The sequence below is a fragment of the Cynoglossus semilaevis genome, chromosome 12 (assembly GCF_000523025.1).
Source record: "Cynoglossus semilaevis isolate Cse_v1.0 chromosome 12, Cse_v1.0, whole genome shotgun sequence".
Taxonomy (NCBI): domain Eukaryota; kingdom Metazoa; phylum Chordata; class Actinopteri; order Pleuronectiformes; family Cynoglossidae; genus Cynoglossus; species Cynoglossus semilaevis.
In genome coordinates, this window is record NC_024318.1 from 4852564 (window position 1) to 4879545 (window position 26982).

At 45.0% G+C, this 26982-nt stretch overlaps 6 protein-coding genes across 19 annotated transcripts in view; 3 read left to right on the forward strand and 3 right to left on the reverse strand.

Moving 5' to 3' along the window:
* ndnfl (neuron-derived neurotrophic factor, like) overlaps positions 1-5167 on the forward strand; it is a 6379-nt gene extending 1212 nt beyond the window's left edge. The window contains exons 2-3 of the mRNA XM_025061009.1: positions 1392-1516; positions 2494-5167. Coding sequence (XP_024916777.1) covers positions 1392-1516; positions 2494-3941 — 1573 coding nt within the window. The 3' untranslated portion in view covers positions 3942-5167. The remainder of the gene's footprint in view (positions 1-1391; positions 1517-2493) is intronic.
* Positions 5168-5392: 225 nt separating this feature from the next.
* dnajc9 (DnaJ (Hsp40) homolog, subfamily C, member 9) lies at positions 5393-7262 on the forward strand. The gene is made up of 5 exons (XM_008321615.3): positions 5393-5745; positions 6188-6328; positions 6474-6728; positions 6815-6901; positions 6981-7262. The coding sequence occupies exons 1-5, from the start codon at positions 5572-5574 to the stop codon at positions 7089-7091; spliced, it is 768 nt and encodes a 255-aa protein (XP_008319837.1). The 5' UTR covers positions 5393-5571; the 3' UTR covers positions 7092-7262.
* Positions 7263-7535: 273 nt separating this feature from the next.
* fam149b1 (family with sequence similarity 149 member B1) lies at positions 7536-16930 on the reverse strand. Of its 3 annotated transcripts, none has more exons than XM_025061218.1 (17): positions 16852-16930; positions 16429-16672; positions 15988-16104; positions 15386-15530; positions 12730-12878; positions 12497-12643; positions 11713-11880; positions 11444-11625; positions 11213-11355; positions 10634-10702; positions 9986-10098; positions 9371-9595; positions 9107-9230; positions 8851-8985; positions 8685-8766; positions 8433-8570; positions 7536-8348 (listed from the first exon to the last, which is right to left on the reverse strand). In XM_025061218.1, the coding sequence occupies exons 2-17, from the start codon at positions 16473-16475 to the stop codon at positions 8266-8268; spliced, it is 2067 nt and encodes a 688-aa protein (XP_024916986.1). In that variant the 5' UTR covers positions 16476-16672; positions 16852-16930; the 3' UTR covers positions 7536-8265. The 3 variants fall into 3 exon arrangements, with proteins under 3 accessions (XP_024916986.1, XP_008319835.1, XP_008319833.1); XM_008321613.2 differs by having other exon boundaries at positions 16858-16928; XM_008321611.3 differs by lacking the exon at positions 10634-10702 and having other exon boundaries at positions 16429-16891.
* A 16-nt stretch (positions 16931-16946) lies between these two features.
* On the forward strand, positions 16947-20900 carry ecd (ecdysoneless homolog (Drosophila)). 3 transcript variants are annotated; one of them, XM_025061220.1, is made up of 14 exons: positions 16947-17050; positions 17480-17685; positions 17771-17888; positions 17974-18061; positions 18161-18339; positions 18433-18625; positions 18733-18861; positions 19025-19150; positions 19465-19550; positions 19629-19732; positions 19850-20105; positions 20190-20257; positions 20346-20554; positions 20658-20900. In XM_025061220.1, the coding sequence occupies exons 2-14, from the start codon at positions 17481-17483 to the stop codon at positions 20874-20876; spliced, it is 1980 nt and encodes a 659-aa protein (XP_024916988.1). In that variant the 5' UTR covers positions 16947-17050; position 17480; the 3' UTR covers positions 20877-20900. The 3 variants fall into 3 exon arrangements, with proteins under 3 accessions (XP_024916988.1, XP_008319832.1, XP_024916987.1); XM_008321610.3 differs by lacking the exon at positions 16947-17050 and adding an exon at positions 17104-17323 and having other exon boundaries at positions 17468-17685; XM_025061219.1 differs by lacking the exon at positions 16947-17050 and adding an exon at positions 17104-17323.
* LOC103387099 (uncharacterized) lies at positions 18175-25935 on the reverse strand. 10 transcript variants are annotated; one of them, XR_003051406.1, is made up of 9 exons: positions 22971-25935; positions 22674-22735; positions 22364-22526; positions 21663-21963; positions 21063-21574; positions 18988-19171; positions 18919-18941; positions 18412-18846; positions 18175-18314 (listed from the first exon to the last, which is right to left on the reverse strand). XR_003051406.1 is itself a non-coding variant. In XM_008321607.3 (5 exons), exons 2-5 carry the CDS (start codon positions 22697-22699, stop codon positions 21168-21170), a joined length of 897 nt encoding a protein of 298 aa, XP_008319829.1. In that variant the 5' UTR covers positions 22700-22735; positions 22971-25935; the 3' UTR covers positions 20653-21167. The 10 variants fall into 10 exon arrangements, 1 of the variants encoding a protein (XP_008319829.1); XR_003051409.1 differs by having other exon boundaries at positions 18919-18923; positions 18970-19171; XR_003051411.1 differs by lacking the exon at positions 18919-18941 and having other exon boundaries at positions 21125-21574.
* Positions 25936-26293: 358 nt separating this feature from the next.
* peli1b (pellino E3 ubiquitin protein ligase 1b) overlaps positions 26294-26982 on the reverse strand; it is a 30843-nt gene continuing 30154 nt past the window's right edge. The window contains exon 8 of the mRNA XM_008321606.3: positions 26294-26982. This exon is cut by the window's right edge and continues 3 nt beyond it. Coding sequence (XP_008319828.1) covers positions 26719-26982 — 264 coding nt within the window. The 3' untranslated portion in view covers positions 26294-26718.

The window sequence follows — 26982 nt, forward strand, 5'->3', positions numbered from 1 at the left end:
GAAGAAGAAGAAGAAGAAGGAGAAGGATTGAACCTCCAGCTCAGCCCCAGGCTGTGTCTGACAGAATGAGAACAACTAAAAAAGTTGATGGAAAAATGAAACAAAATGAACCAGAGTTTGTCCAACAGTCCAACAGCTGTGAGACACGAGGGCCGACAGGAAACACCGAGACCAGAGTCTGGACCCAGAGGCTGACAGTAACAAACAGCACCTCAGTCTGTCAGAACACGAGGACCAGACACCGATGTAGAGATTCATCACAAACACCAAGCGTCCTTGACAATGACAGTGAGCTAACATCTGCGTGCTAACATCTGTGTGCTAACAGGCACCATCTGCAGCAGCATGGTGAATAATGGCTTTAGTCGGTTTTACAGGAGAACAAATATTTATCAGCAAACAAACACGCGGTAGCATCGCTAATGAAGGAGCGTCAACTTAAATAAACCCACGGTTAGCTGCAGAAAAAAAAAATCCGAGCAACTGCAACGTGTGAGAACTGAGGAACTTTTTCTAGAAACCACCACAGTCCAGTAGCCAAGCAGAAGACTAGCTAAAAGTTAGCCCCAATTTTTCACGGCATTATAAGGTTGATCAAAGTTTAGAAAAAAAAGGAGCAGAAGACTAGCTAAAAGTTAGCCCCATTTTTTCATTATAAGTTCGATGAAATGGTTCCGAAAAACAAAGACTGTTTAATAAAATAAGCAATAATTTAGGCGGGAATATTTGATGGTTAGCCAACATGTGGCTAATAGTTAGCAAGCAGCTGTGAAAAACCCAGAGGATAATTGACAGTTAGCCCAGAAAGCTTAAGGCTAGTCAGGATAACAGCTAAAAGATATCGTAGAGCTTTTAAATAGCTAAATGCTAACCAGAAATATAAAAAAAAGATCGACAAAATGTCTGGAAAAAAAACCCCAAAACTTCAGAGATAGGAGAAATGATGAAGAAGGTGGCCCAGAAAATAACATTAGTCTGAAACATTTTTTAGAACAGATCAAACAGAGGTGAGGATTACTAAAACAAACAGATTAACAGGAAGAGATGTCTCTGGACCATCAGTGACGCCCAGTCATCTGGTCCTCATCATGAACTGACATCATGTGACCGAGCAGCAGGAGGACAGCGTGTGGAGAACATGTCCAAACAGCTGCAGCGTTCAAACTGCCAAGGCTTTTGGAGAGAAAATGATAAACAGGCTACAGTATCTGAGCATCATCTGACAAACTGCAGCTCCGTCTGCACTGGGAGATATCCGTCGTGTTCATCCATCAGCTGGCAGTCGAACAGAGAGAGGGCTTCTATCTGGGTGACGTTCCTCTGGGATAGATCCGACGTCTTATATCAATTCATCTTTTCATTTTCTTTTTTTTTTTTATCTGACCACACAGGCTCTACTTCACACTGAGGAAGAAATCTCCAGGCCTGTCAGTGAGCGTCAGCCCCTGTGATCAAGCCATCGACTGGAGTCTGGCCGCACGCACCCTGAAGGACAAACCCTTCAAGAGTCTGCAGTGTGAGTGGACTTCGTAAAACAACACATCTGTCTGCAGTGTGAGTGGACTTCGTAAAAGAACACGTCTGTCTGTCTCAGAAATCTCACAAAAAGTCTGTTTAAAGAAATATAATAATCTTCTAGTTTAAATGACCTCATAATTGACTAAAATCTCGGCCTGTTTAGTTGAAAACAATGCTGATATACTGGCAGGAGTTGAAGAAAGACACTCACAAAGATCTTCAACAGCTCAGATTTTTTTTTTCAGTTTTAACAGCCATCTGCTGCCACTTAGCAGTAGAGGATTTAATTGCTCTGCCTGTCACGCATTGACAAACAAAGAAAAAATGTTTGGAATAAATAAATTGCATCAACAGCATTTGTTGATCGCTCCACAAAACACACTGTTGGGAACAACACAATTACTCAAAAAAGCTGATTTTCTTTATCATCTTTCAGGTCGTACTGTGTAGAAATGACCAGATTTCTACTATAAACTGACCTTCAGCTTCAGCTTTTTTCTTCCCTTTGATTGAGAGCTTTTTTGGTAAACTTTAGCACTTTGACTTTTCAGACTTTGTAAAAGTTAACTGTCTTATTTTACTGTGTCGTTAAAAAAATCTTTCATGGGAATATCAACGGTGATTTTAAACATTTCAAGGTCATTTCGCCCCGAGCCAAGACTAATCTCTCACCCTGGTGTAATCATTCCATGTCAGACGTGAAGCTAAAACTCTTTATAAAGAAGAGTCGTAAGGTTTGGCCTTTTTCTTTACGACCGCAGCTTTGACACCGGTCCGCAGTGATGGAGTCTGAACTGTTGGAGGAAAACTTTTCTATCATTAGTTTGTCCCCGACTGAAGTTAAAAACACTGGTGAAAACACTAAAAATGTTTATTATAAATGTATTAACTGCTGTTTTTGTTCAAATAAATAGGATTTATTCTTCTGAAGATCAACCATTTATGATTTTTACCTATTCTACAATTTCCCAACAGGGAGCTCCAAAAAGAGCGTGCCTGAAGTGTGGTGGCACGGTCCTGGCTCGGAGGAGAAACTATACAGCTTCACTGGCATCACTGAGGACACCTACAGGGGTCCTTCCTACCCACAGGCCTCAGTCTACATCCTGAGGCTGCGCTCTAAACTGCACAACACCAGAGCGACGGTGTCCTTCCACGAAGGTCTGGGACCGTCAGGAACCTTCCCTCTGCTCCCAGCCGACCCTCGCGTTCACACTTTAGGAGTAGGAATGACCAGCGTCACCCTCAGCTGGGCCCCCAGCGCCTCGATCACCAACCTCCACCAATCACAGAAGAGTTACTATTACTGCGTCCTCGTCAACCCTGAACAAAACTTCCCCAGTCTTTGTGCTGCTCAGGAGAACAAGAAATCGGAGAAAAGACAAAAACTGGACAAGAAGCAGAAGAAAAAGAGGAAAGTGACGGAGTGGCCCATCGTGAAGGAGCCGTGGTGGCAGCAGGAGGACGACTCTTATCCAAAAGACCAACCTTCTTCTCTGGCTGATGAACTGAGTGATCCCCAGTGCGTCTGCCGGGGAACGGAAAGCGTTTGCACCATCTCGGAACTTCTCCCTGACACCCAGTATTACTTTGACGTCTTTGTGATGGACAGGCTGAACGGAACAAGCTCAGCGTACAAGGGCACATTTGCTCGGACACACGAAGAGGCTAACCCTGCGATCGGCACGCTCAAAGAAGGAGAGCTGAGATGGGTGACCTTCAAAGACGCGGGGTCCACCTCTGAGCAGTTCTTCACTTTTCGTCCTCGGGGTTGGCAGCAGAGTGGTCTCCTCACCCTGCAGAGCTGCAGTGAAGAAGAGAAAGTCCAGGTCACTGTGTCCAGCAAGAGTCGGGTTTTGACGTCTCAGAATGTGGGAGTGGAAGTTGTTCACATTTGGCTCCATGGAAGTTCGTCGTACCTCGTCCACCTACGGAGAGAAGGGACTATCTCCAAAGGTTCTACCACCACGGACTTGGCTCGTCCTGGAGGTCTGACAGCTTCAGTTAAAATGCAGAGCTCCTCAGCCTACCATCGCAAAGGAATCCCATCTCTGCCTTCCACCTTACAGATAAAGTCCTTCAACCGGTTGCGGAGCTGCAACAGTGTGACTCTGGCCTGGATGGGCACAGAAGAAAGAAGCCTGTTCTGCGTGTACAGCAGGAAGGTGGGAAACGGAGAAGCTGGGGATGGAGATGCTTCAGCCCTGAATGCACCCTGCCTGGGGCCAGAGTCCCGCCCTGACACAGAAAGAGTTCTCTGTAAGTACTTTCAGGAGCTGAATCCTCACCGGGCCGTCACCACAGCTGTGATTGGAGGCCTGGAGCCAGGGATGGCCTATGTGTTTGATGTCTATCTAATGAGACGCTGGGGGATCCCTATCAAATATGCCAGCAAGGTGGTGAAGACCAGGAAGGAATGTTGAGCTACTGCCCCCTGCAGGAGGGCCAAAGATTGTCCCGATATGCCGGGGACACGCTGACCATGATAACGAAGCCATCCGATCATTGTGGAGAGACTGACGCCATGGAGGAGAACTCTCCTGGGACTGAAATCCCATTGGCAGAATTTCTGCAGGTGGATGGAAAGCAAACATGGAGACCCTGTACACCAGCAAAACCTTCATAACATTTACAACACAACTCTTGTCGTGCTGTTGTCGTCATCTTTGAATTTTCTCATTGTTGGACTTTGATGTGCCAGTTGTTCCAGTATTTATTATGTTTGTGAGGACGAAGGACAGACAGAGGTTTGTGTTGATGGAAAGTCACCACAAAAACAACAACAACAACAACAACAACAACAAGAGACCTTGCCAAACATGCAGCAGAAACAGATGGGGCAATAATTGGACAACATCTGAGACTGGGGGGGGGGGGGGGGTAATGGGGGGGGGCAGTGTATATCTTCAGTGCTGCATAATGTACAGGCTCATAAACACAGATGAGTGAAAACTACAGATGCTTAGTTCAAAGTCAGTGTGGATCTTTGTGTACTGCTTTCGCATGGAGCAGTAAAAAAAAAATACTTGGTGACTTGACTCATTGTCTTTGATGTATTCCTGTGCAGCTTCAAATGCACCAATAAATACTGAGGTATCTGTGTCATCGTGACTTTGTCTGGTTGTAAAAAAAAATTTAAAAATGCAGGCAGACCGACTTTTTAAAAGACACAGGGAAGTGAAAAAGTCCTCGGCCAATCACTGATCCTAATCATGTAAATGTATATAAATAAACTTCAGTTTTACCAACTATATGTATGCATAACAAATATGTCTGACTGACTTTTAGTACAATTAAATGCAATCCACTCAGTCACGAACACTTTGACGATTTAAAGACGAAAGGTAAGGACATTTATATATTTTTTTACTCTTTACACCGGTTGCCTGCAATTACTTTTCATAATCCAGTAGATGTCACTATTAAACGATTTACCAACAGCGTCAACACAGTCAAAACACACTTCTTCTCTACTCTTTTATATAGACAGTAATACTTCCTTTACACCAAAATCAACACAAAAATTCCATAATTTTTGCTTCTAAATTTTTAAACTAAACGCAATTATCTCAAAGGACTGTGACAGCACCACATCAAAGGTCAAATGACATTTGTTACACCTTTATTGAACGTCAAATCTAACACGAATTAAACAAAGTCGAATCAAGTAAAGGTTGAATAAAGATATATAAATCTAATATACTATTTATAATTATAATACATTATTTATTGTATCAAAGCAACAGGTTTTCCGTAAATATAAAAAAAAAGAAAAAAAGAAGCTATACTCCATTCCCTACGTATCTGACGGCTACGTCATCCGCATCCAATCAGGTGGCACGTTGCTAGTTACGCAATCACGTTTTCCTACGTACGACTGTGTCTGACAGTGCAGGGCGCCAAATCAACATAGCTAATACGAAACAGTGGAAAATATCCCTCATCTAAACGTGTCTGTGTTCGTGGATTAGAGACTTCAGCCGTGAATTACTCACCAGAGAACAGTGCAGTCCATCTCCTCGAGCTGACGTCACATTCCCAGCCGCCTTCAGAATGGGTTTAATCGAGCGGTGCCAGGAGCTTTTCAGGACCTCCAACCTGTACGATGTGCTCGGATCCACCAAGTCTGCGACCGAGGCAGAGCTGCGGAAGAGCTACTACAAAATGTCCCTGAAAGTCCACCCGGACCGAGCTCCTGAAGATCCGCTGGCCACGGAGAAGTTCCAGGTGAGCGGACAGGACGGGCCTGCGAAGTACTGCTAACAGCTAACACCTGCAAACTCCTCATCACTAGCGGTGGACATACGTATTCCTCTGTATATATATCTCCACGAATTGTAAATGACTTTCACACAGTGTAGTTTTTTGTTATTCGTTGTTCTATTTCTTCAGCTGGAAAAGCTGGTAACATGTTGTTGTTGTTGTAGTTGAAACAGGCCGAGAAACACTAGAAGTTTCTCGACCTGAGACTCGGACCAACTGATGAATACATGTTACGGACAGTGATGTACGTTGTTACCTATACCTCAACTTCAAGCTCCGGAAGTAAACCGGAAATGACTGAACTATTTCCGGAAATAGATTTTAACTAAACATATCATCTCGTTTATTAAGTTAATTGTCATTGTAATTGTTGAAGTTAATAAAATAAAATCCTTCTCCTCTGTAGGTTTTGGGGAAACTTTACGCCGTGCTGAGCGATAAGGAGCAGAGAGCGGTTTATGACGAGCAGGGAGTCGTTGACGAAGAGGCCGACGGCCTGGACCAGGACCGCTGCTGGGCTGACTACTGGAGACTGCTGTTCCCTGAGGTACTGAAACACCTTGGTCAGTCAAGGTGATGCTGGGAATTTTGTAGAGGATCACTGGACGAAATGAGGTTGTGAAGGCATCAGGATGAAAAATTGAATTTTCCTTTACTTGACCATTCCTTTCCCTGTGTGTGTCCGTACTCAGATTACTGTGAAGGACATCCTGGCCTTTGAGGAGAAGTACAAGGGCTCTGACGAGGAGAGGCAGGACCTGCTGCGGCTGTACGTCACACACGAGGGAGACATGGACCTTATCGCGTTGTGGTTGATGTGCTTCACCCAGGATGATGAGCCCAGGATCAGAGGCATCATCCAGGACGCCATCCAGAACGGCGACGTGGAGGCTTTCCCAGCGTTCACCCAGGAGAGCGAGAAGAAGAAGAAATCGCGGAGGAAGAGGGTGAGAAATGTTTGACATTAGTACCAGCACCTTACATTTGGAGCCCCCAGCCCCTGAACCTTTTGTTGTTTCCTGTGACCCTGTAGGCTGACAGAGAGCGCCAGGAAGCAGAAGAACTGCAGAGAGAGCTGGGTCTGGATGATCAGGACGATAGTCTGGAGATGATGATCAAGGTACCAGATGCTGATAATCTCAGGTGATGGTATTATTTTTTAAATACCTATCACTAAATAATAACTTGTTGTTTTGCAGAAAAATCAGAGGTCAAGACAGCAGAATCTCAACGGTTTTCTGTCCGACCTGGAAGCCAAATACTGCAAAAAGAGTGGCAAATCTCAAAGAGGGAAAAAAGGCAAGAAGTGAGGACAGTCTGAGCAGAGATAATGTAAATATAGACAATAGACAGTGATTGGTTTCAGTTGAGATGTTCAAAAGTTGTTTCCTCTTTCCACATATTTACACTTACCAAACTGTTAAACATCGACTGGTTTGTATTTTTAGTTTTTGTGTTAATAAAGTACTTGTATAAATGTGTTGATTGTTGTTGATTCTAAAAGAAAATAAACATATGTATATGTAAATATATATATAATTTCTGTACATTGTATTATATTTATATATGATATATTTATATATATACATTTGTCTAAATATAAACATGTATATTTATATTTACACATGCATATACAGTATACTTGAACTGATCAATATTTTTATTCAACATATATAAACATATCAACATAAATATATATAAATTAATGTGTGTATATGCATATATACATATAGACATATCTACACAGGCATATATAATGTAATTGATCAATAATATTTATTATATTTTATATTCAACATAGCAGAATAGAACCCTGAGACCCCCACCCCCATCAGGATTTCATAATAAGCTCAGCTTAAAGTTGTCGGTATGTAATAAATGTTGCCGTCACACTTGGCCATATTTAGGAAAGAATGTTTTATGAAACTTCTATCAAATATCTTTTTTTTTTTTTGTACAGACGTACGAGTTAATTCTCCTGTTTATTTACAAACGTGAACCTGTGGCCTCTGTTTTTGATTTGATGTTTACATCAACAGAACACTGTTCCTCCCGGTCACTGTGTGCAGTGACCCGTGTCCAGGATGGTCGAACAGAGATACAGTACCAAAGTTTGTTTTTTGTCCCTGTGTGTGAAGGATGTGTTTTTCCCTGCTGTCACTCACACCGGTACAATGTCACACCGCCGACAGAAACATACAGAACATCCACCTATAAATAGATTATATTTACACCACCACGTCGCCCATCGTCCTTGTGTGCTCCCGGTGCTGTGTGTGAAGTTTGTGTCCAGTTCATTTTGGGTTTGGCAGCCACTTGAAGCCATTTTGTGGAAATACAAAAGGCTTCTGACAAAAAAAAAACAGCATAAACTGAAAAATAATATGCTACTGCAGCGAGAGCAACAAAAAAACTGTTCAGTGGGCACAGATGCTGTGGATCTCAGAGATACATGGCTTAATGGTGTGGAGGTCAAAGGTCAGACTACAGGCCTGGTCTGCTGGCTCTGGATGAGATGCCTCCGCGGGTGTAAGATCGAGGTGGGACAGAGACGGGAACCGGAGGAGCTGTGAGGAAAGACGGCTTCAGTTAGAACATCTTCACACGGGTCACTGTGGCTGAAGGAGACCGTCTGCTTTGACCTTTCTGACCTGAAACAGCGGCCTGTGGATCTGGTCCCTCTTCATCCTTGATGGTCAGATGCCCCAAAGGATGATGGGAAAACGTGTCCAAGAAAGACGAGCTGCTGATGCCCAGACTGACACCAGTCACACCGATGCCCAGGGAGTCTGGGGGAAAAAAAATACAGTGATAGAAACTCTAGAAGGGTCAAAGGTCAACATGTCCCTTTTTTTAGTTCTTTGAATGAAATCACATTTATCGATTAAAGTCCAACTTCTGACCTGTTCCCACTGAGGCTCTTCCTGGTCGACCCTGACTGATGTTGTCCAATACGGTGTAGGAACGACGGTACGGAGTGTCCGACTGACAGGAGACACAGAAGTCGGACATGGTGTTAGAACAGAACTCATCAGGACATCACGACTGTGACAGGACACCGAGTCTCACCCTGTATGTGTGAGTGGTGTTTGGACGGGAGAAGACGTCCATCAGCAGGTGGCGCTCTCTCTGCACTGAAGCTCCAGCTTCATCATTGACAGCACTGTCTGTACGACTGGACGCACCTTTATGACGCTGATGGATCTGAGAAAAAAATTTAAAAAATGTATTTCTACAGTGCACAGGCAGGGGTCGCTGTCAAGCAGAAATACTGAGTTTGAACTGTTTTTTTTGTTGTTGGTGTGTCAGGATTTTGAGGGTGTACCTGTGCAGGTTTGGACTGCTGCCCTGAGTGAGACGATTCTGCCTCTCCTGTACTGATGGGGGGGAGGAGTGTGTTCCTGCTCAGAGGTAACAGTGGAGACGAGAGGCGGTCACTGGCTGTGGCTCTGATGGACAAGAGACGAACAGACAGAGGAAACACAAAATGGACATGTGTTCATCATGTCAGCGACAAAACTAACTTGGGGATTTTTGATGATTGAAGTAGAAACAATAAAATAAGAAATCATAAATGTTTGAAACTCACAGACGTGTCCCACGGACCACCTCATCCATGGTTCCCGCTGTGCTGGACTGACTCAGGCTGGGGACCAGCGGCAGGAGAGTGCGTGGTGGGGGGTTTCTGCGTCGAGCCGACTGCGTTGGGCGACCAATGGAGGAGGAGCTCAGCTCCGGGTTCCTACGAGGACGAGGTTTATTGGAGGAGACGGCGCTGGAGCCTGGTCTGTGAGAGGGTCGCTCCTCTGGTTCTCTATATATAAATATATGTATATTTGTATACATACAGTATATAATTATATGCGCACATGCAAATATGTGTATATACAATATATGTGTGCCCATATATTTGCACATATATACATAAATACATTTTAGTAATATATTGTGTATATATATACATATATGCGCACATGCTTATATGTATATATAGACATATATGTATGCATATATTTGAAAATATATATACATTTACTTTTCCTAATACATAAATATACACATATATACGTATATATATATGTGCACATATATTGGCTCATACATACATTTTTTTATACACACATATCTATATGTGCATATATATTATTTTTATATTTTTTCTCAGAGATAAATTCTGTTTATAAGAACAAACGTGAGTTCATACTGGTTTCTTTCCAGAGCTCCCAGGTTCCTCTGCTGCAGGGGGATACTGTGGATCACAATGAGGTCGTTCAGGTTGTGTTGGATCGTACCTGCTCCTCCTGGAAGTCTTCCAGGCTGGACAACGGTGTGACATGAGGGGGAGAAGGTCAGGGGACAAGAGGAAGACAGTGGGGGGGTTAGAGATGAAGGTTTTTTAAAAAACAGGGTTAGGAGAAAAAAAAAAGAGACAAAACATCACGTTATTAACAACCACAGCTTGGTTAGTTTGTTCACAGTATTTACAGCAACATCTCCATCAAATTGTTATTGACATGCAGTTAACGTCAGGACGAACCAACAATCTTCTATTCTAGAGCAGAGTTACAATCACATCACTGACAACAAAACTGAAAGGAAACTAAAAAAAAAAAACATTCCAACATTCTCACTACAAAAGAAAGGGAAAAAAAAAAGCTAACTGAAGCTAACTGAAGCTAACTGATGCTAACTCAAGCTAACCGAAGCAGTTTGTGTTAAACAGCTCGGAGGCGTCTGTGTTAATCAACAGGCACAAGCAGAGTTAGTCTAGAGATGAAGACAAGGAGCGACCATGGGTGGCATGGATACAACACGCCGCCATTTTGGTTCCGGTGAGGGGGGGGTTACATACAGTGGGCGGTCTTTTCTGCTTTTTGGATTTCCGTCTGGACTTGTGCTTTGCGCCGCGTGACTTTGTGTTCTTTAAGTGGGGGGAAAAAAAGTAAGGTTTGACCCAAAGAGGAACAAATGAAGAAGAATCAGATGGGAAAAGATAAGAAGGAAAAGTCAAGATAACAAAAGGAAAGAAGAACAAGAAGAAACAGAGAAGGAAAAAACAGAGACAGGTTAATGATCTGACACTCAAGTGAGGCTGGGGTTGGGGGTTGGGGGGGGCAAATGTGAATTAAACAGATGAACCTGAACAACTGTTCTCTCCACAGAACTCAGGGAAAGATCTTAACCTATACACAATATATATGTACTCTGTATTTATATATGTGTGTGTGTACTGTATTATATATGTGCACATATATAGATTTATATATAGTAGTGTATATCAAGCGAGAGAGAGTGATAGAGAAATAGAGAGAGAAAGGTACACATAAAAATATAAACTTTTATGCACCAGTTTGGCGCCCCCCCCATTAAAACTGTCACCCGCCCCCCTCCCCCTACACACCCAGCTACTCTTATCCGGTGGAGCTCTCACCTGGAGCTGCAGCCCAGCCGTGAGGGGCGGCACCCTGCTGTGGCCCAGTTTAGGCAGCATCGTTGGCAGCGTGGACAGCAGCATGAACGGATTCTGGGGGTCTTGCTGCACAGGGCTCAGATTTCCAGAGAGTTTGTTGTCACCTGTCAATCAAACGTGCACGGTCACTCTATTGTCCAAAAGACGAGCGTTATTTTTTTGACAGACATGAAGTGACGCTCGGGTTTTTACTGGAGGTGCAGTATTCCCACTGCCGCTGGACCAACTCCTTCATCCAGCCCACCAGGTGGCGCCACACGTCATCAAACAGCAGGTCCAGAACCGCCTGGTGGCGGCAGCGGTACGGAGACACGGGAGGCAGAGAGTGGTGTTTCCAACCTGACTCGGACCAATCCTGGGCCCAGTCTTCTTCTCTGGTGAAAAGCAGCACCAGACCTGATCAGACTTCGACAGAACAGTAACATGGAGGTGGTTGTCATAATGTTGGGGGCTTGACTTACAAACCCCTGCTGTCAAACGCCAGGTATTCCTCCATCAGACCCTCCACCTCTATCACCCTGGGTTTGAACTGACTGCTGGATGAACTGGAGGAGACAGGAGCTCCGTCCAGGTCTGCAGAGGAGGAAGAGGAGGTGACCAGAGCCGCCCTCCGGCCCTGGACATTCAACCTTCACAGCAAGAACACACACACACGGTGGAGAACGTTATAAAGACTCCTCACAGACAGGAGCTCTCAACTGTACCCTACACAGCACCACCTATCTCTTGGATACAGATACAGTATAACGTAAATTCTTATTTATTTTGTGCTGTGTGTTTGAAATGTCTTAGTTGGTGGTAAAAGAGATGACACTGCTTAAAAAAATGTTCTGGTCTAGAATTCTGCATCAGGTGAATTTAGAGGCCAGAGAATCTAGGTCACAAAACCACAGAGTCAGCCAAGACCTGTCTATAATTGATGCAGTGGCACCAGTCATCAGGACAGAGAGCAAACCAGCACAGAGTCAGAGTGGATTAATCATGATTAATTGTTAATAACATTGTGGTCACATTTCTGTTTATTCTACTACTGGACAAACACTCCCTGTGTTTTGATCTCCTCTAAAATGTCAGGCCTTCTGAGCCACAAACGTCCCTCTGATTGGCTCTTGCCCCTTACTTTGACACCTGTCCATATTCATCTGTACCAGATTTTTTTTGGCCTCATTTTCACTTTTGAACAAAGATCGAGTCTCTAATAAAACCTGAGTCCAGTCAGTTGGGGTCAGTCGGGTTCAGACTCACTCTGCTCCACCTCTGCTGTCTTTTTCCTGGATCTTCACCACGCTCTCCTTACTTCCTGAGAGGCTGCTGGACGAGTCTCCTTTCCCTGAGGTAGCGTACCACTGGAAGCCCTCATCACTGGGATCCACCAGTTGAGTCCCCAGGATCCTAGGTGTGATGAACACACACACACACTCACAGATTTGTCTCCTACCAAACAACTTTACAAAGTCATCAGAGGAAAGTCTCGTTACCTCAGGTGTGGGAAACGCGTGGCCCACTGCTGACACTCCTCCTGAAGCCCCGGGAGAATCCCGCCGCCGCTGCCTTTGCCTTCATACAGCTCTTTGTCGATCTCCTCAAACATCTGCTGCACCTGACGAGATGCCGCCTTGTCAAACTCCTGAGGAACGAACATCAGAAGAGACAGGCGGGCGGGGAAGTGAACCGTTGTTCTGTTCTCTGAGTCCAGACTCAAGAGAGACTGAAAAAACGAATGCGTTTCTTCAACCGTTTCCAGCTCAAAACACTGTGTGATTAAACCATGTTTTATATTTAGTAAGATGGGATGAGAGGACACCGAGTGCTGGAAAAGTTTTGAAGGACAAGGACAGAAAGTTGGCGTTTCCTGATCAGAAATCCGTTGAGATTTGAATTAAATGGGACTCGTTTTGTAAACATCCGTCCATAATCTATTAGATTTGAATTAAATGGGACTCGTTTTGCAAACATCCGTCAAGAAATTCTGCAGCAGAACCCTGAGTCATTTGGAGACAAAAATTTGAGTGGATCCTTCAGACAGATGTGACAAAATTTCAACTGGTTATTTTATAAATAGTAGCTGTGTTCAATTGTCACGAGTGTGGACTGTGCCCTCCTGTGGCCATAGATGATATGGCATACAGTGGACTTCCTAGATACGAGTTTAATCAGTTCTACAACAGCACTCGTATCTAGATCAAATTTACTACATTAAAAATAACTAAAAACCAATTCATTCGTTACAGCCTCCCAGAAATATACTATTACCCCATCTTAACATCAAAAACATAGATATAAACAATATATTAATAATACAAAATAATAATAATTAAGAAAACATTTTATATTACATTTTATATATAGCGAGGGACAGTGAGCAAGACAGCATCAGAAAGAGTGGGAGAGAGAGATAGAGAGAGAAAGAAAATGATGAGAGAGAGAGAGAGCGAGATAGAGAGAAAGAAAATGACCAAGCGAGGGACAGTGAGCGAGACACTAATTGTAGAAGGATTATATTTTTTATTTTTATTTTATACAAAAACTAAAAGTTAATCTTCATCACTACTATATCATCAGCATCACTATTTCATCATCATCATCATCGTCGTCAACAGTCTGATCTGAGTCATCCATTATCTTTATCTTAAGGGGGGTAACGTCTTCTTCGTCACTGTCCTTCCTTTTCTCCCCCACCCTAACGCCCTCATCCCCCTCCTCTTGAGACGGGCTCTCTCTGAAGTAGGCATTCATGGTCATTTGTTTGTTCCTACTTTGGAAAATGTTCCTGAAGTAGGAAACGCACGTATCGTTAAACAGAGAGACAGCACGCCCCACAGAGGCCGTCTGAGGGTGTTTCGTCTCCACAAAATTTGCTACGTGCTGCCAGTGGTCCAGGAATTCCTTCAACGCCTTGGTAGTGATGCTCTTCTCCTCCTCCTCCTGCAGTTTTATGTTTGTTGAAGGAGTGGCCATCTCGCCTAGCCGCTCCATATGGGTGATTTTCTCCATGTTGATCTCCTCTGAACGCTCCTCCGCAAGCTCGTTAAGATCAGCACCGGTAACATCGATGTCCACAGATGAGCCGAGGCTGACTATCTCCTCAGCAACTTCGTCCTCACTCTCAAACCTTTCAAAGTCGCAGTTCACCAATTTTGCAAAGGTCGTGACAAACGCGGCAGCTGCTTTGGCATCAGAGCTCACTCCGTCCCCATGTCGTATGACTGAATAGATGCCGGTCCTCTTCCTAAATTTATCAAACCACCCATAGCTGGCCTTGAATTGTTCAGCGGCTGGGGTGTTCGAGGATGTCGATGGGGCGTCCTGCGCCAGGTCACTGTAGATAGCGCGGGCCTTCTCACAAATTATTGCCTTAGTTATGGCGCCACCTGCCAGATGCTTTTCACGGATCCATATAAGCAAAAGTCTTTCCATCTCGTTAATGACTGGAGATCGCCGTTTTGATAAAATAGAAACGCCCTTAGCGGGTGTTAGACCTTTAAGGGCCTCCTTCTGCTTAAGGATAGTACAGATGGTTGACGCACTGCGGTCGTACATCTTGCAGAGATCTTTAACCCGTGCACCATTATCGTGTTTTTGAACAATTTCCACCTTAATTTCAAGGGGAATGGGCTTTTTCTTCCTTAAACTAGCTCCAGGGTTTAACTTCTTGGGACCCATGATGATTTGCACTAACGGTTCAGAGAGAGTACATAACTCGACGAAGATTGCTGAGAGAGTGAGACAGAGGACGGAGGTGACCTGGGATCAGGCAGGAAAGCGTGGATACAAGCGAAACCCTGCCTTAACCTGTATGTGGGGGGTTTTCAAATTCTGGTGGAAAAATGGAGCTGGGTCAGGCACTCGTAACTAGATATTCCCACGTATCAGGAGCAAAATCTTGCAATAGTTGCAGACTCGTAACATGGAATTTTCTGGGAAGTTTCGGGAAACGCGTATCTAGGGTGTACACTGTATATTTTGTTCACATATAAGTCGCACCACCAGCGACACTGCATAAAAAAGATGAAATCATAGTCCAGAAAATCCAGTCAATAATAACTGTGTGCCAGTCTGTGATTTGCTCAACGGTGACAACTGCTGGTCAACTTAAACGCATCAGACAAAGACTGGTGTCGTCACTTCACTTACATCGTAGCCCCAGGAGAAAACTGAGCTCCTCTCTGTAGAAAGTCCAGTCCCTGAGGAGCTGTGGAAACCTGACCAGGACTGAGCCGAGTCCACGGAGATGACGGTCAGACAGTCAGAGTGGCCCGAGGTGGCAGACGCCTCCGAGCTAAGACACAGGAACAAAGAGTCATGGAGGGAGAGTAAAGTCTCTGTTGAGCCATAACACAGGATTTGTTCAGGGGCTGTATCTACCCCTTGCCCCCCGGCCATAACACAGGATTTGTTCAGGGGCTATATCTACCCCACCCTCACCCCCCAGACTGGGTTTCAAAGTGGAAAGTAAATGTCAAATGTCAGAGTACTAGAATATTCTAACAGCCGGCCTCATTACCTATTCTTTTAATTGTACATCTGAAGAAGGAAATATGATATCAATTAATCACCGGCCTGTGAGTGTTATGTGTCACACACTGGGCACACTGAGAGTCAGTGCTTCACATGACAAGGTGGAACTACAGCAACCACAGGCAGCACTTAGCATTAACTCTGGTCTCTGTCTGTGAAGACAACACTGGTCTGGACGTCTCTGAGCAAAAATAAACACTGCGCTCATCCTCAGGTACCTGTTGTGAGTGGAAAGAGCTTCCTGGAGGTCGTGGAGGTAGTGCTGGGGGGTTTGGTTATCATCTGCCTCCTCTGGAAGAGGATGGTGGTCGAGACTACTCCGAGACAAGCCACGTCTGAGGAGAAATTTGACCAAAAAAAAAAAGAAGATGGCTGAACAACAAGCAGAATTTATCCTTAATAAAAGTACAGAGATTAATTAGAATAACAGATCTGAGATAATATCAACTCTATACTAATCAATAAATTAAAAACTACAATTTGTGGCTCCACAAAGAACTAGCAACACTAAGCTAAAGCTTTTGCAACGTATAGCTATGAACAAACATTCAATGATTTTACAATACCAGTCAATTTGGATAATAAGATTTTTTTATTTTTTGGCTGTCTTAGACCTCGAGAAAACCAGGTCACTGATATACAGCTGTTTTCATACTCACATCTCAAGTTTGTGTGACACTGCTCTCCTGTTGTACCGGGAAATCATCCTCCCTCGTCTCTGCTTTATGAACTCACACCCTCGTCTCTCATTCTCCCGTCCTCCTCCTCCTCCTCCTCCAGGACTCGCTGGAAACAGTGTGAGGAGGAGACTGGCATTTCTTTTAGTCCGAAAATACAAGCACCCGGTGCAGCCAGACCAAGCTGAACATGGATCGGGCCAGTGAAGCTAACGCTGCTTCTTATCTGCAGGAGGAAGTTACGTGTGGCTTACGCTTGGGTTACAGAGAGCGACGGATATAAACAATAGCACGAAGGCATAACCATCACTATATCAATGCGCAAAATGCCTCACTATGTCAGCATTTTGAATTTTATATCGATACCATACAAAATATAAAATATAAGGTATTTTTGCTAACTACCGTCACCTCGGAGGATATTTTCCTGCTGCTATCAGTGCCAACAACATGGCTACCATGGAGACACGGCTTCGCTGTCGCGGTGTCTCACGGGAAAATGATTTCCTCATAACACTCGTTAGCCTCATAGTCACGTCGTTGACTCACTACGACTCCCAGAGTGCATTGGGTCCGGAATAGCGGGAAGACGATCTCTAATCACGTAAATATTTTTAATAAACAAAAACGTTTTAATACCACGAATAAGTAATGTATTTTTAGGCTATAATGTTTTATTTAGTAAAAAATAAGTAAACTGTGTGTAACGAAAAAAAATCAAAAAAAATTTAGAGAGTAGGAACCTTTGTTGGTGCAGTGTCGGAGTGAGTCGAGTTAAATTTGCTGTGGGACCCAAACAGTGACAAGCGTGACAGCAACGTACATGGATAGTAGAAGTTTCATTATTTTAATATAAAAAGATTTAAGCCATCACAAGGTAGGAGTTCGTCAGCAAATTATTTCATAATACTATAAGAGTGGACTTTTAGTTTAAAAGACAGACACGTTCGTAATCTTCACTTGAAAAATATCTCTTAGTCTATAAATATCACATTGTACCATCTCTCCTTTTCTTCATCGGTTCTCTCTGTAGAATGGAAACCCTGCAGAGAAGAGTGATCAGTGAGGATACGGTTCAGTACAAACTGTTCCTGGTCCAAACAGACGATCCATCGTCACAGCAGACAGAGGAACATCTCACACAACTAGCGGAGCAGATTTTAGCAAACGTTGCTCCGCTTTTGATTCAATTCATTTGGCAGAATCAGCCATTTAACCTCAGATATCACTCGGAGAAAGGTACTGTTAAATTCGTAAAGGCAGGTTGGTTCTATTGTTTACGTGATACTTTGCGCTGACAGCCTTTGTGGAATTGAATCGACAGGGGGCGTCCCTGCTCACATTGGAGGCAGCACTCAGTTTGGGGATAACGTGGAGGACGAGTGGTTTATTGTTTACCTACTGCAGCAAATCACGGAGAACTTCCCCCAGCTCGCAGCCAGGTGGAGTCATTTTTCACCTTATTATAAAGTAATCCCACAGTTCAGTAGAATTATAATCAATGGTCTGTTTTTGACATTTGTACAGAGTTGAGGACAATGACGGTGAGTTTCTTCTGATCGAAGCCGCAGATTATCTCCCCAAGTGGTTGAATCCTGACACCAGCGAAAACAGGGTGAGAAATCAGCAACCACCTTTGTACATTTAACCAAGGAAAGATTTTGGTTGACAAATGAAATTTAAATTCTTGAGAATTATTTTCTCTCCTTTGCAGGTGTTTTTCTATCAGGGAGAATTACACATCCTTCCTTGTCCGTCCAAATCCAGTCCACTGGGAATTGCCAAGGATGTGGTACCCAGTGTGGCACAGGCTCTGTCGTTGCTCTACACCCAGCCTGACGCCTGCAGAGCAAGTCCAAAAATAACTGCTGCTGTGAAGAAACGATTAGAAGGGTAAACAGAAAAACATGTCCAAAACCATGTCTTAGACCAGTCAGAGTTGTTATTAAAATTAAAATAACAAACTTCATTATCTTTTGTTGGTAGGTATCCAGAGAAGATTGGAACCAATCTCCATCGTGCTCATTGCTTCGTACCTGCGGGCGTCGCTCAGGTGTTGACACTAAGACCAGACCTGGTCGCTCCTGCAGTGTCAGCCTTTTATCTGCGGGATCCAGTAGATCTACAGGCGTGCCGGAGCTTCAGGACGTTCCCTCCTGACACGCGGGTCTTGACCTCGGTAAATATGGGACAGTAGCTGAGCAGACGGAACAGAGTGTGACGTTCATTGACGTTCTACATTGTTCTTATCTTCTCCGTGTCTCTGTCCTCACTCTACACCCTCAGGTGACGTTCACCCGCTGCCTGTACGCTCAGCTGCAGCAGCAACACTTCAGCCCCGACCGGAGGAGTGGCTTCTCTCTGCCTCCGAGTTCCCATCCTCAGTACAAAGCTCACGAGCTGGGAATGAAACTGGTTCAGTATTTGTTTCTTATTAGACGGACAATAATGAGAATTAAATAAGAAGTAAACCTTTTCTTTTCTTTTTTTTAAACCTTTTGGTTTATTAAATAAGAAGTAAACCTTTTCTTTTTTTTAAACCTTTTGGTTCCTGTTTTTCTCCCTGCTCTGACCTCAGGCCCATGGCTTTGAGATTCTGTGTTCTAAATGCAGACTGCCGTCGTCTGAGCCCGACGCCCCCGTCAGCTGTAACCCTCAGTGGAAAGGATTCCTGGGCAGTCTGAAGAGCAACGGCTACTTCAGGGTGAGTCGGGGAGAGAGGGTGCTGAGGCCACATGGAGGATTTTACAAAGATCCAAATATAAGAACAAAAAAAGCAAAAAGTTGTCAGAACAAAGTTGTGGCATTTGGATAATTCTCTTGATACACATGGTGACATTTCAAAAACTTTTTTCTTGTAACATTCAACTCTTTTTAATGTTAAAACACAAATAAGTTAGTGAAACCATGATTCATTTTTTTCAAACTTTTTTTTCCATTTCAGGATAAATAATAATGATAATAAAGTTGTGTAAAAAAACAGTCAGTGTTTTCACTTCATATTTCTGACGTTGGCAGGAAGAACTGGAAGGTTCCGCTCGGTGGAGAGAACTGATGAGATCTGCAGAAAACTTTTTCAGACAATCAGTGGCTTCATCGTCATGGTGAGATCTGTGTGTGTGAGCGTAGAGTCGACACAGTGTTTGTCTGTGTGTGTGTCTGACCACAGACTTTTCTGTCAGTGTTCTGTCTCCAGGTCAGGAGGTTCTTCAGACCCTGCGCAGCTGCAGCGCTCCCAGTGTGGAGGAGCTGAAGACGCAGGAGTCGCAGCTCCCCCAAGAGGACAGTAGGTGTATTTTTGTATTTTTTTATATTCGTTCAGAATGCTTAAATCTTGGTTTTGTTTGTTGACTAACGCCTTACTTCACATATTTATAATTATTTTCTTTGTCCTCTTCCTCAGGTGACAGCTGGCTGAACATCACAGCTCAGGATCTGGAGCAGATGCTGCAGGAGAGGAGCAGTGGTCAGGTTCATGTCAGCGGCCAGAACTCCAGCCAACAGATGAGCTCGCAGGTCAGACGTGTGTCGGACGAGAAGGAGGAGGAGAAGGAGGATGAGCAGGAGAAAGACAGCAGCTACAGCCTGGTAGCCGTCAGTCAGGGGATGAAGAACTTCCTCAGTGCCATGTCGTCACACGAGGGCGCTGAACTGCCCTGGTCAGACTCTTCAGGAACTGTTTTTGAATGTCACCCAGATTAGGTGAGGTGTTTCTGACACTTCACGTCTCTGTTCTCCTGCAGGAGCAGCTCCTGTCGTCCGTTCAGCCTGGAGCCTGACGTCATGGCCGGTGCTCTGGACAAACTGCTGGGTTTGTGAGAAGATGTGGAGGAAAAAAAAATTCAACTCATGTTCAGAGAGTTTTTGGTAAAATCCTGTGTTTATATTCACTGTTGTAGGAGGTGAAGAAAAAGAAGAAGAAGAACTGGATTCAGATGATCTGGATGAGGATGAGGAGGACGATGAGGAGGAAGAAGGTGAAAATGAAGAGGAGGAGTCTTTGGGCCACGATGAGATGAACGGAGCAGAAAGTTTGGACAGTCTGAGGAGATACATGGACCAGATGGACCAGGAGCTGATGGACACTAATGTTGGGAAAAGCTTCAGTGTAAGAAGAACATCTGAATGTTCACCGAATCCTTCTGTGGCCTTCAACCTTCTTCAGATTTATTCTACTTTCTTTTCTTCTTCTTTTAATTTTTTTTTTACAGAATCACAACAAGGCAGCCTCAGTTCACGCCCCCGGCTCCGACGCTCTCCCAGGAGAGGGAGGTGAAGAGGAGGAGATCCAGCCTCTGGATGTGGACTTGAACCTGATCTCCAACCTGCTGGAGTCTCTCAGCTGTCAGGAAGGTCTGGCTGGACCGGCCTCCAACCTGCTGCAGAGCCTGGGGCTGCACCTGCCGCCAAACTCTGACGGCCAGCAGTGAGCCGCACAGACGGTTCTGGACGGGTCTGGATGGTTCTGGTGTCCTCGGTTGAACGTGTCTGTCATTGTGTGTGATCACACACTCATACAGGATTTTGTTTTTGTAGTGTTTTTGTAACAACAGAGAAATACAATAAATATTTTTGCAAATAAATTTGTCCTTAAAAAAAAAATCCACAGACGTAACCATGCTGAACCTGGTGCTGGTTCTGGTCCTGGTTCTGAGGTCATCCCTAAGTGTAAACGAACCGTGATACAAGACCAGTTCCACAGCACAGTTGTTGAGGTGATGTCACAGAACGGAGACCAACATCTTGAGAACCTGTTCTGCTGAGAGCAGCATCGCCGCAGACAGTGGAGACACGCAGAGAGCCGTCGCGAACACCAGGAAGTTGAGGAGCATTCCCAGCAGCAGCAGAGCCAGCAGGTATCCATGGAAGAGCAGGCTGTTCCAGCTGCCCTGACTCAACACCTCCCCTGGACCGTCTGGGTGGAGGAGCCACAGGAGGCCCAACACCCACATCTGGACCACCAGCTGGGCGTGGAAGAGGTGAAAAACGGACGTGGAGTCGTCGGAGTGGTGGAGACGCTCGGCCTCAGATACTTTGAGGAGCCAGTTGAGGGAGAGACAGTGGAGCAGTGAGGCCAGAGGAGCGTAGAGGTTCTCCAGAGGTTCCACCACGGACACACCACTGGAGACTGAAGAGAGAGAGAGAGAGAAGTAAACAAGAAGACGGAGGACGGGACGATCTGAGCTGGAGAACCAACGGTTCACGACGACGCTCACCTGCCGCGACCAGACACGTCCCACTCAGCATGGACACCAGGACGCAGACGTGGGCTGAAGGCGGAGTCGACAGCTTCAGGATGAAACTGAAGGCTGCGGTGAGGAGAGGCAGCAGAGGGAGAGTGACAGAGAAGAGTCCAGAGGAGGAACCGTTGGCCTGAGCCCACAGAGACAGAACCGTGAGAACGCTGCCACAGATGGAGGGAACCAGCAGCTTCTCAGCCAGAGAACAGGAGACGGGCTTCAGAGGAACCAGACCCAGAAGATGGAGCAGGTTTAGAACCAACAATGACACAAGAACCTGGAAGAAAAATACACTGTATATAATGACAGACAGGCTGCAGTTCCTCTGGTCTCCTCTAGGTTTTTAGACTTAATTTAAACAAAGAATCAGCAAAAAATGAGTCTGTCATCAATCAGTGAAAGTGGTCTGTGCTCATGTCTTACAGCAAGAAGGTCACAGGTTTGAGCCCCAGCTCTAACTGTTTGTTTTATGTTGGTACTGATTGTTCCTCCGTAGCTGTGGTTTTAAACTGGGTCACATTTAACCTTCACTTCTCATTTACTAAGTCAACCATTTGGTTAAACATCCATCAGACCAACGGAAATACTAACACACACACACACACACGATCCAAAAAACACACTCACACAAACAGCCCCTAATGTGAAAGTACATATTTGAGGGACCAGGAACCGACCTGAGCGAAAGAGAGCGCCACCACGTACGGACAATGGTACTGAGGGATGAAGATTCCGGCCACGAAGTTCCTGAGTTTGTCCAGCAGGACGTAGACCACTGTGAGGACCAGACACAGGACGTGGACCAGAGGTGATGTGGTGCTGCACCACCCGCTCCTCCACCTGCACACAGGAGCAGAGGCGAATCAGACGAGTGGCCCAGACCTGACAGGTCAAGTCGACTGGACTGGGTTGGATGGATGGATGGATGGATGGATGGATGGATGGATGGATGGAGTCAGTAAGATGATGTCCATCAGACATTATTACCTGGTACTTCTAGAACACACTGTCATCTTTGGCTGAAGTTCTTTCAGCTGAAGAACCAGGATCTGTGTGTGGAGAATGAAGACAAGTCTATAATGACCTGAGACAACAGGTCACCAGGTCAAGTCCACTCAGATGTCCACACCTCACCTGACCTTCTGATGATGTCTCAAAAATAAAGGATTGTTTTTTTTTGTTTTTTTTACCCAGACTCAGAGAAAAGTCTGGCTGTGGTCAAAAAAATCATAGTTTTATAAAGAAACAGTGGAATTACTGATTTTTAAAATCTATTCCACTCACCGGTCTGTTCTTCACTCCCTCCGATGACACGTCTTCTCCTCGACACTGGTCGTTTTTCTCTCACTGTAGAAAATGAGTCCTCCTCTGGAACAGGAGCTGGTTCCAAACTCTCTCCTCCCCCACCCTCTCCCTCCAGAGGTCATTCACCTCATTTCCATTTCCACTCTGTCCAGATGGACTTTGCTCTCGCTGTTTGTTTTCCCATAGTTGGACCATGTGGACCAGTCAAAGTTATTCATCAGTGATGATCATCAGGACAGTGGACATCTATGATATGACCCCGGTCACACCTGAGAACACAAATAATTTAATATTAAACTACACATGGGTTCAACTGCATTGGTTTCTAAACAGGAGGAAAATTCCCCGAGTCTGACCCCGAAGACCTCGGTCCACTCTGGACCCCCCGCCCCCAGGCTTCGGTCACATCATGTCCTTCGTCAAACACATGACCGCACCAGTGAACAAGAGTAAACACACTGAGTGAGGCACGAGGATGGAGGGAGGCCACAGGTTCAGGAGCTGCTCCCAGAATCCTTCACTCCTATGTGTGTGTGTGTCATTAGCAGTGATGTCACGATTACAGTTTATTGTCAGAGAATTTATCACGATATTTCGAATATCACGATTATTGTTAATTGATTTCACAACATTCCATGTAGGTCTTAAGTTATTAATAATCAATTGTGAGTTATAATAATAATATTTATTATGTGGTCAACATAATATGTGGTCAAAATAATCCAACACGGCTGGTAAAATGCGCTTGATTGAGGGGAATAACTCTTCTTCGTTTTCTTCTTCTTCTTCTTCTTCCATTTTCCCACGTGGTCACGCCTCTATTCTGCAATTTGAATGGACCGTAAACAAAGCAACACACGCGGAAACACGCGGACGTTGTGTAACGTTGTTTTCGTTCCGTTTGAGTTGGGCTTAAATATAATTCCGGCATAATATTTTCGGACAATATTCAGGAAACTTTAACGAATAATTAACCGTAGCGCTTGATACGGCAATTAATTGTCGTATCGTGTAATCGTGACATCTCCAGGTTTGGTTAAAGACATTTCTAAGTTTGGTTAAAGTAACTGTGTTCGTCACAGATACCAGTTGCAGCACGGCCGCCCTTGGTCTTTGCCCCCCCTGGTGGTTACCAGGGGAAACGCAGAGGGAGAAGGGGAGCACTTTCATACATCAGTGATGAAAAAACACCGCGGTAGAAGTCAATTTTTCACTTTATTTGTTTAAAGTTGTTACAAAAAGTGTTTGCTAGAAACATTCTTTGCATTTTGCTTGAACAAGCAGGAGAAGAAGACGAGACGAGAGGAAGAGAGCGATAGAGACACAAGGACAAACTGGTGGTGGAGGTGAAGGGGGGAGGACGGGGGAGATAAAAAAAACACAGCGCGTGAGGAGTGTGAAGCCCTTACTCACACACTGAGGAAGGAAACAATACTGACTGAGTGAAGGAGGCCTGGGATCCTGGAGAGATGGTGATGACATCATGGACTGAAGACTGTAGCAGTGTGTGTGTGTGTGTGTGTGTGTGTGTGAAAGTCTGTTTTTCTCCCTGAGGTGATTCAATGTGACTTAAAGTCTGATCACTAATAAAATGATCTTTGTGCAGGAACAGGAACAGGAACACACTGGACTGAGGACTGGACTTCATACAATCATCTGGTACACACTCCAATACAATCTCAACCTCTCTCTCTCTTCCTCTCTCCCTCTAGGTACCTGCAGGATTACTGTGCAAAAAAGAGTCATTTTGGCCCAAACTGGTCACTCATCTGTGTGAGAGGCCAGATCTTGGACCACATGACCACCAGCTTGTGACAAAGGCAAGCCAGCGATGCTTTAACTGACCTAGGAAAAAGTCGACTGGCCGCGCCCTGCTAGCTGGAGTCTTCTACTCCCTAAAAACACGACTCAAGTAGACCGGACCCTAAAGTACAGAGAGTGAGAGACAGTGGTGCCTTCGATGTCCTGGTAAAATGGACATGCATTACTGTACTCTCCAGTTAGAGGCGCTGTTTCTGCCACAAACAACTTTTTAAAAAATGTTGTGAAATCCCAGATCTGTGGGAACTTCACGAGGGGATGCTAACATCTTTTTACAGTACGACCACAGCACAGACCACGTGAACACGTCAGGTCACTCCGTCATCAACGATAGGTCAGAGGTGACATCAGCAGTTGTCGGGCAAACTGTCCCTTCATCCTGTTAGTGTGTTCACAATAAAGTTTAAAAAAGTTTAAATGCTACCACCATCAGACTCTAGGGTGAACAGTCCATGACCATGAAGGGGCCGCTCTCCAGCTGTAACGCCCCACACACACCTCTGGGGGGGGTCTTTCCTAACGACACCTAATATCAGAGAAGCCTCTGGAACGTCGACGAGCTCCTTCACCAGTCACTAAAACATTTGTTTCCTCCATTATTTACATTTAGACGTTTGATGAGACGTGACTCCAGGGTTCACGCTGAGGTCACGTTGAATAAACATCAGACACGCAGCCGATTGAGGACCAAAAATTTAAAAGTGAACCGGGTCGGATTTGTCCTGAAACATCAAATATGGGTCAATTATGACAAAAAAAAAATAGTGACAACAAGTGACCTTTTAGCCCCGGGGGTCAAACAGTGGGTCAGAGGAACATCACAGGTGAATGATGAACACAGAGCCCTGATAGAAACATACAGACACACACACACACACACACACACACACACACATACTGGTAAAGGGAGTTCAGTGATACAAAGCCATGCGGGGGTGTGTGCGTGTGTCAAACCTGAGTCAAAGAGCTACAGTTGTGTGTTTCAGACGCTTGGAACTGTTTGCACCGTCATCGGTACCGATGAGGGGAACAAGAACATTCACATTCTCTCCTGACCTCAGACAGTGACCACGACATGTGACCATCAAAATACTTCAAAGGTACTGCACAGCGTCAGGGCGGGTGTTCTACTCTGGGGTGTGGGCTACATAGCTGCAGGGTCCTGGTCTACACCTGTGACTCAGACACATGACAGTCGACAAACTTAAAGGGAAAACATTATTCAGACACCGCTTTTCCCATAATGCATCTGAGGGGTTCTTTTCAGAATCTATTGCTCTGAATGTTGAGGCGGCCTCGAGGTGACCTAGATAAGACGTGACCTTTGACAGAGTGAAGACAGACAGAGTGGACAGACAGGCTGCAGGGACGAGGACGCAGAAGACGGACAAACCACAGAACAGACAGACGGAGGAGAACGTCCTCAGAACACTCCTTAAATCATACTGTATTTTCTCATTTAAACGACGTTTTCTCATTGGTTCCTGGACCATAAATAAAAGCTCTTTGTTTTAAATTAGCTCAGAGACATGTACACGGAGGAGTACTGCAACATTCACCGCCTGAATAAAAACCATTCGTCCGCACCGCCACCTGCTGGACGTTTAGATAAATACTGTTGTGAAAAGTCATTTATTAAAGACACAGATTTAAACTCAGCTCTGGTCTGTGTTTGGTGTGTGTGTGCGTGTGTGTGAATGTGTGTGTGTGTGTGTGAAAATATAGATCTTTATCTTTGTCGTCATTCATGAAAAAAAAGCAATACAAAGGTCACTTAAAAATCAGGGAGAGAAGACAAAAAAAAAAAACAAGGTCCATAAGAAAGTTCTGAGTCTCATCTGGAGGAAGAGGTGAAGAGGTCCATCTTCGTCCTCATCCTCCAATAATTCCCCCTCCCCCAGGTGTGTTAGTCCAGCGGTCCCTGGAAGATGAGTCTGACGAAGCCCTGCTCCCCGTTCAGCTGCTGGGCACAGAAGGGACAGGCAGCGTGGAAGGTGTGCGTGCCGTGGGGGAGTGGGATCTGACTCCAGAATCCCGCCGTCTTCTCCGAGGAAACGTGGCCGCAGGGATTAAAGGCGTGAGTAGGGGGCGCTGCGTCCACGTAAAAGCCCGACTCACAGCCCAACCACAGCGGCACGTACGGCCCTTTGGCCCGACACATGGGGCACCC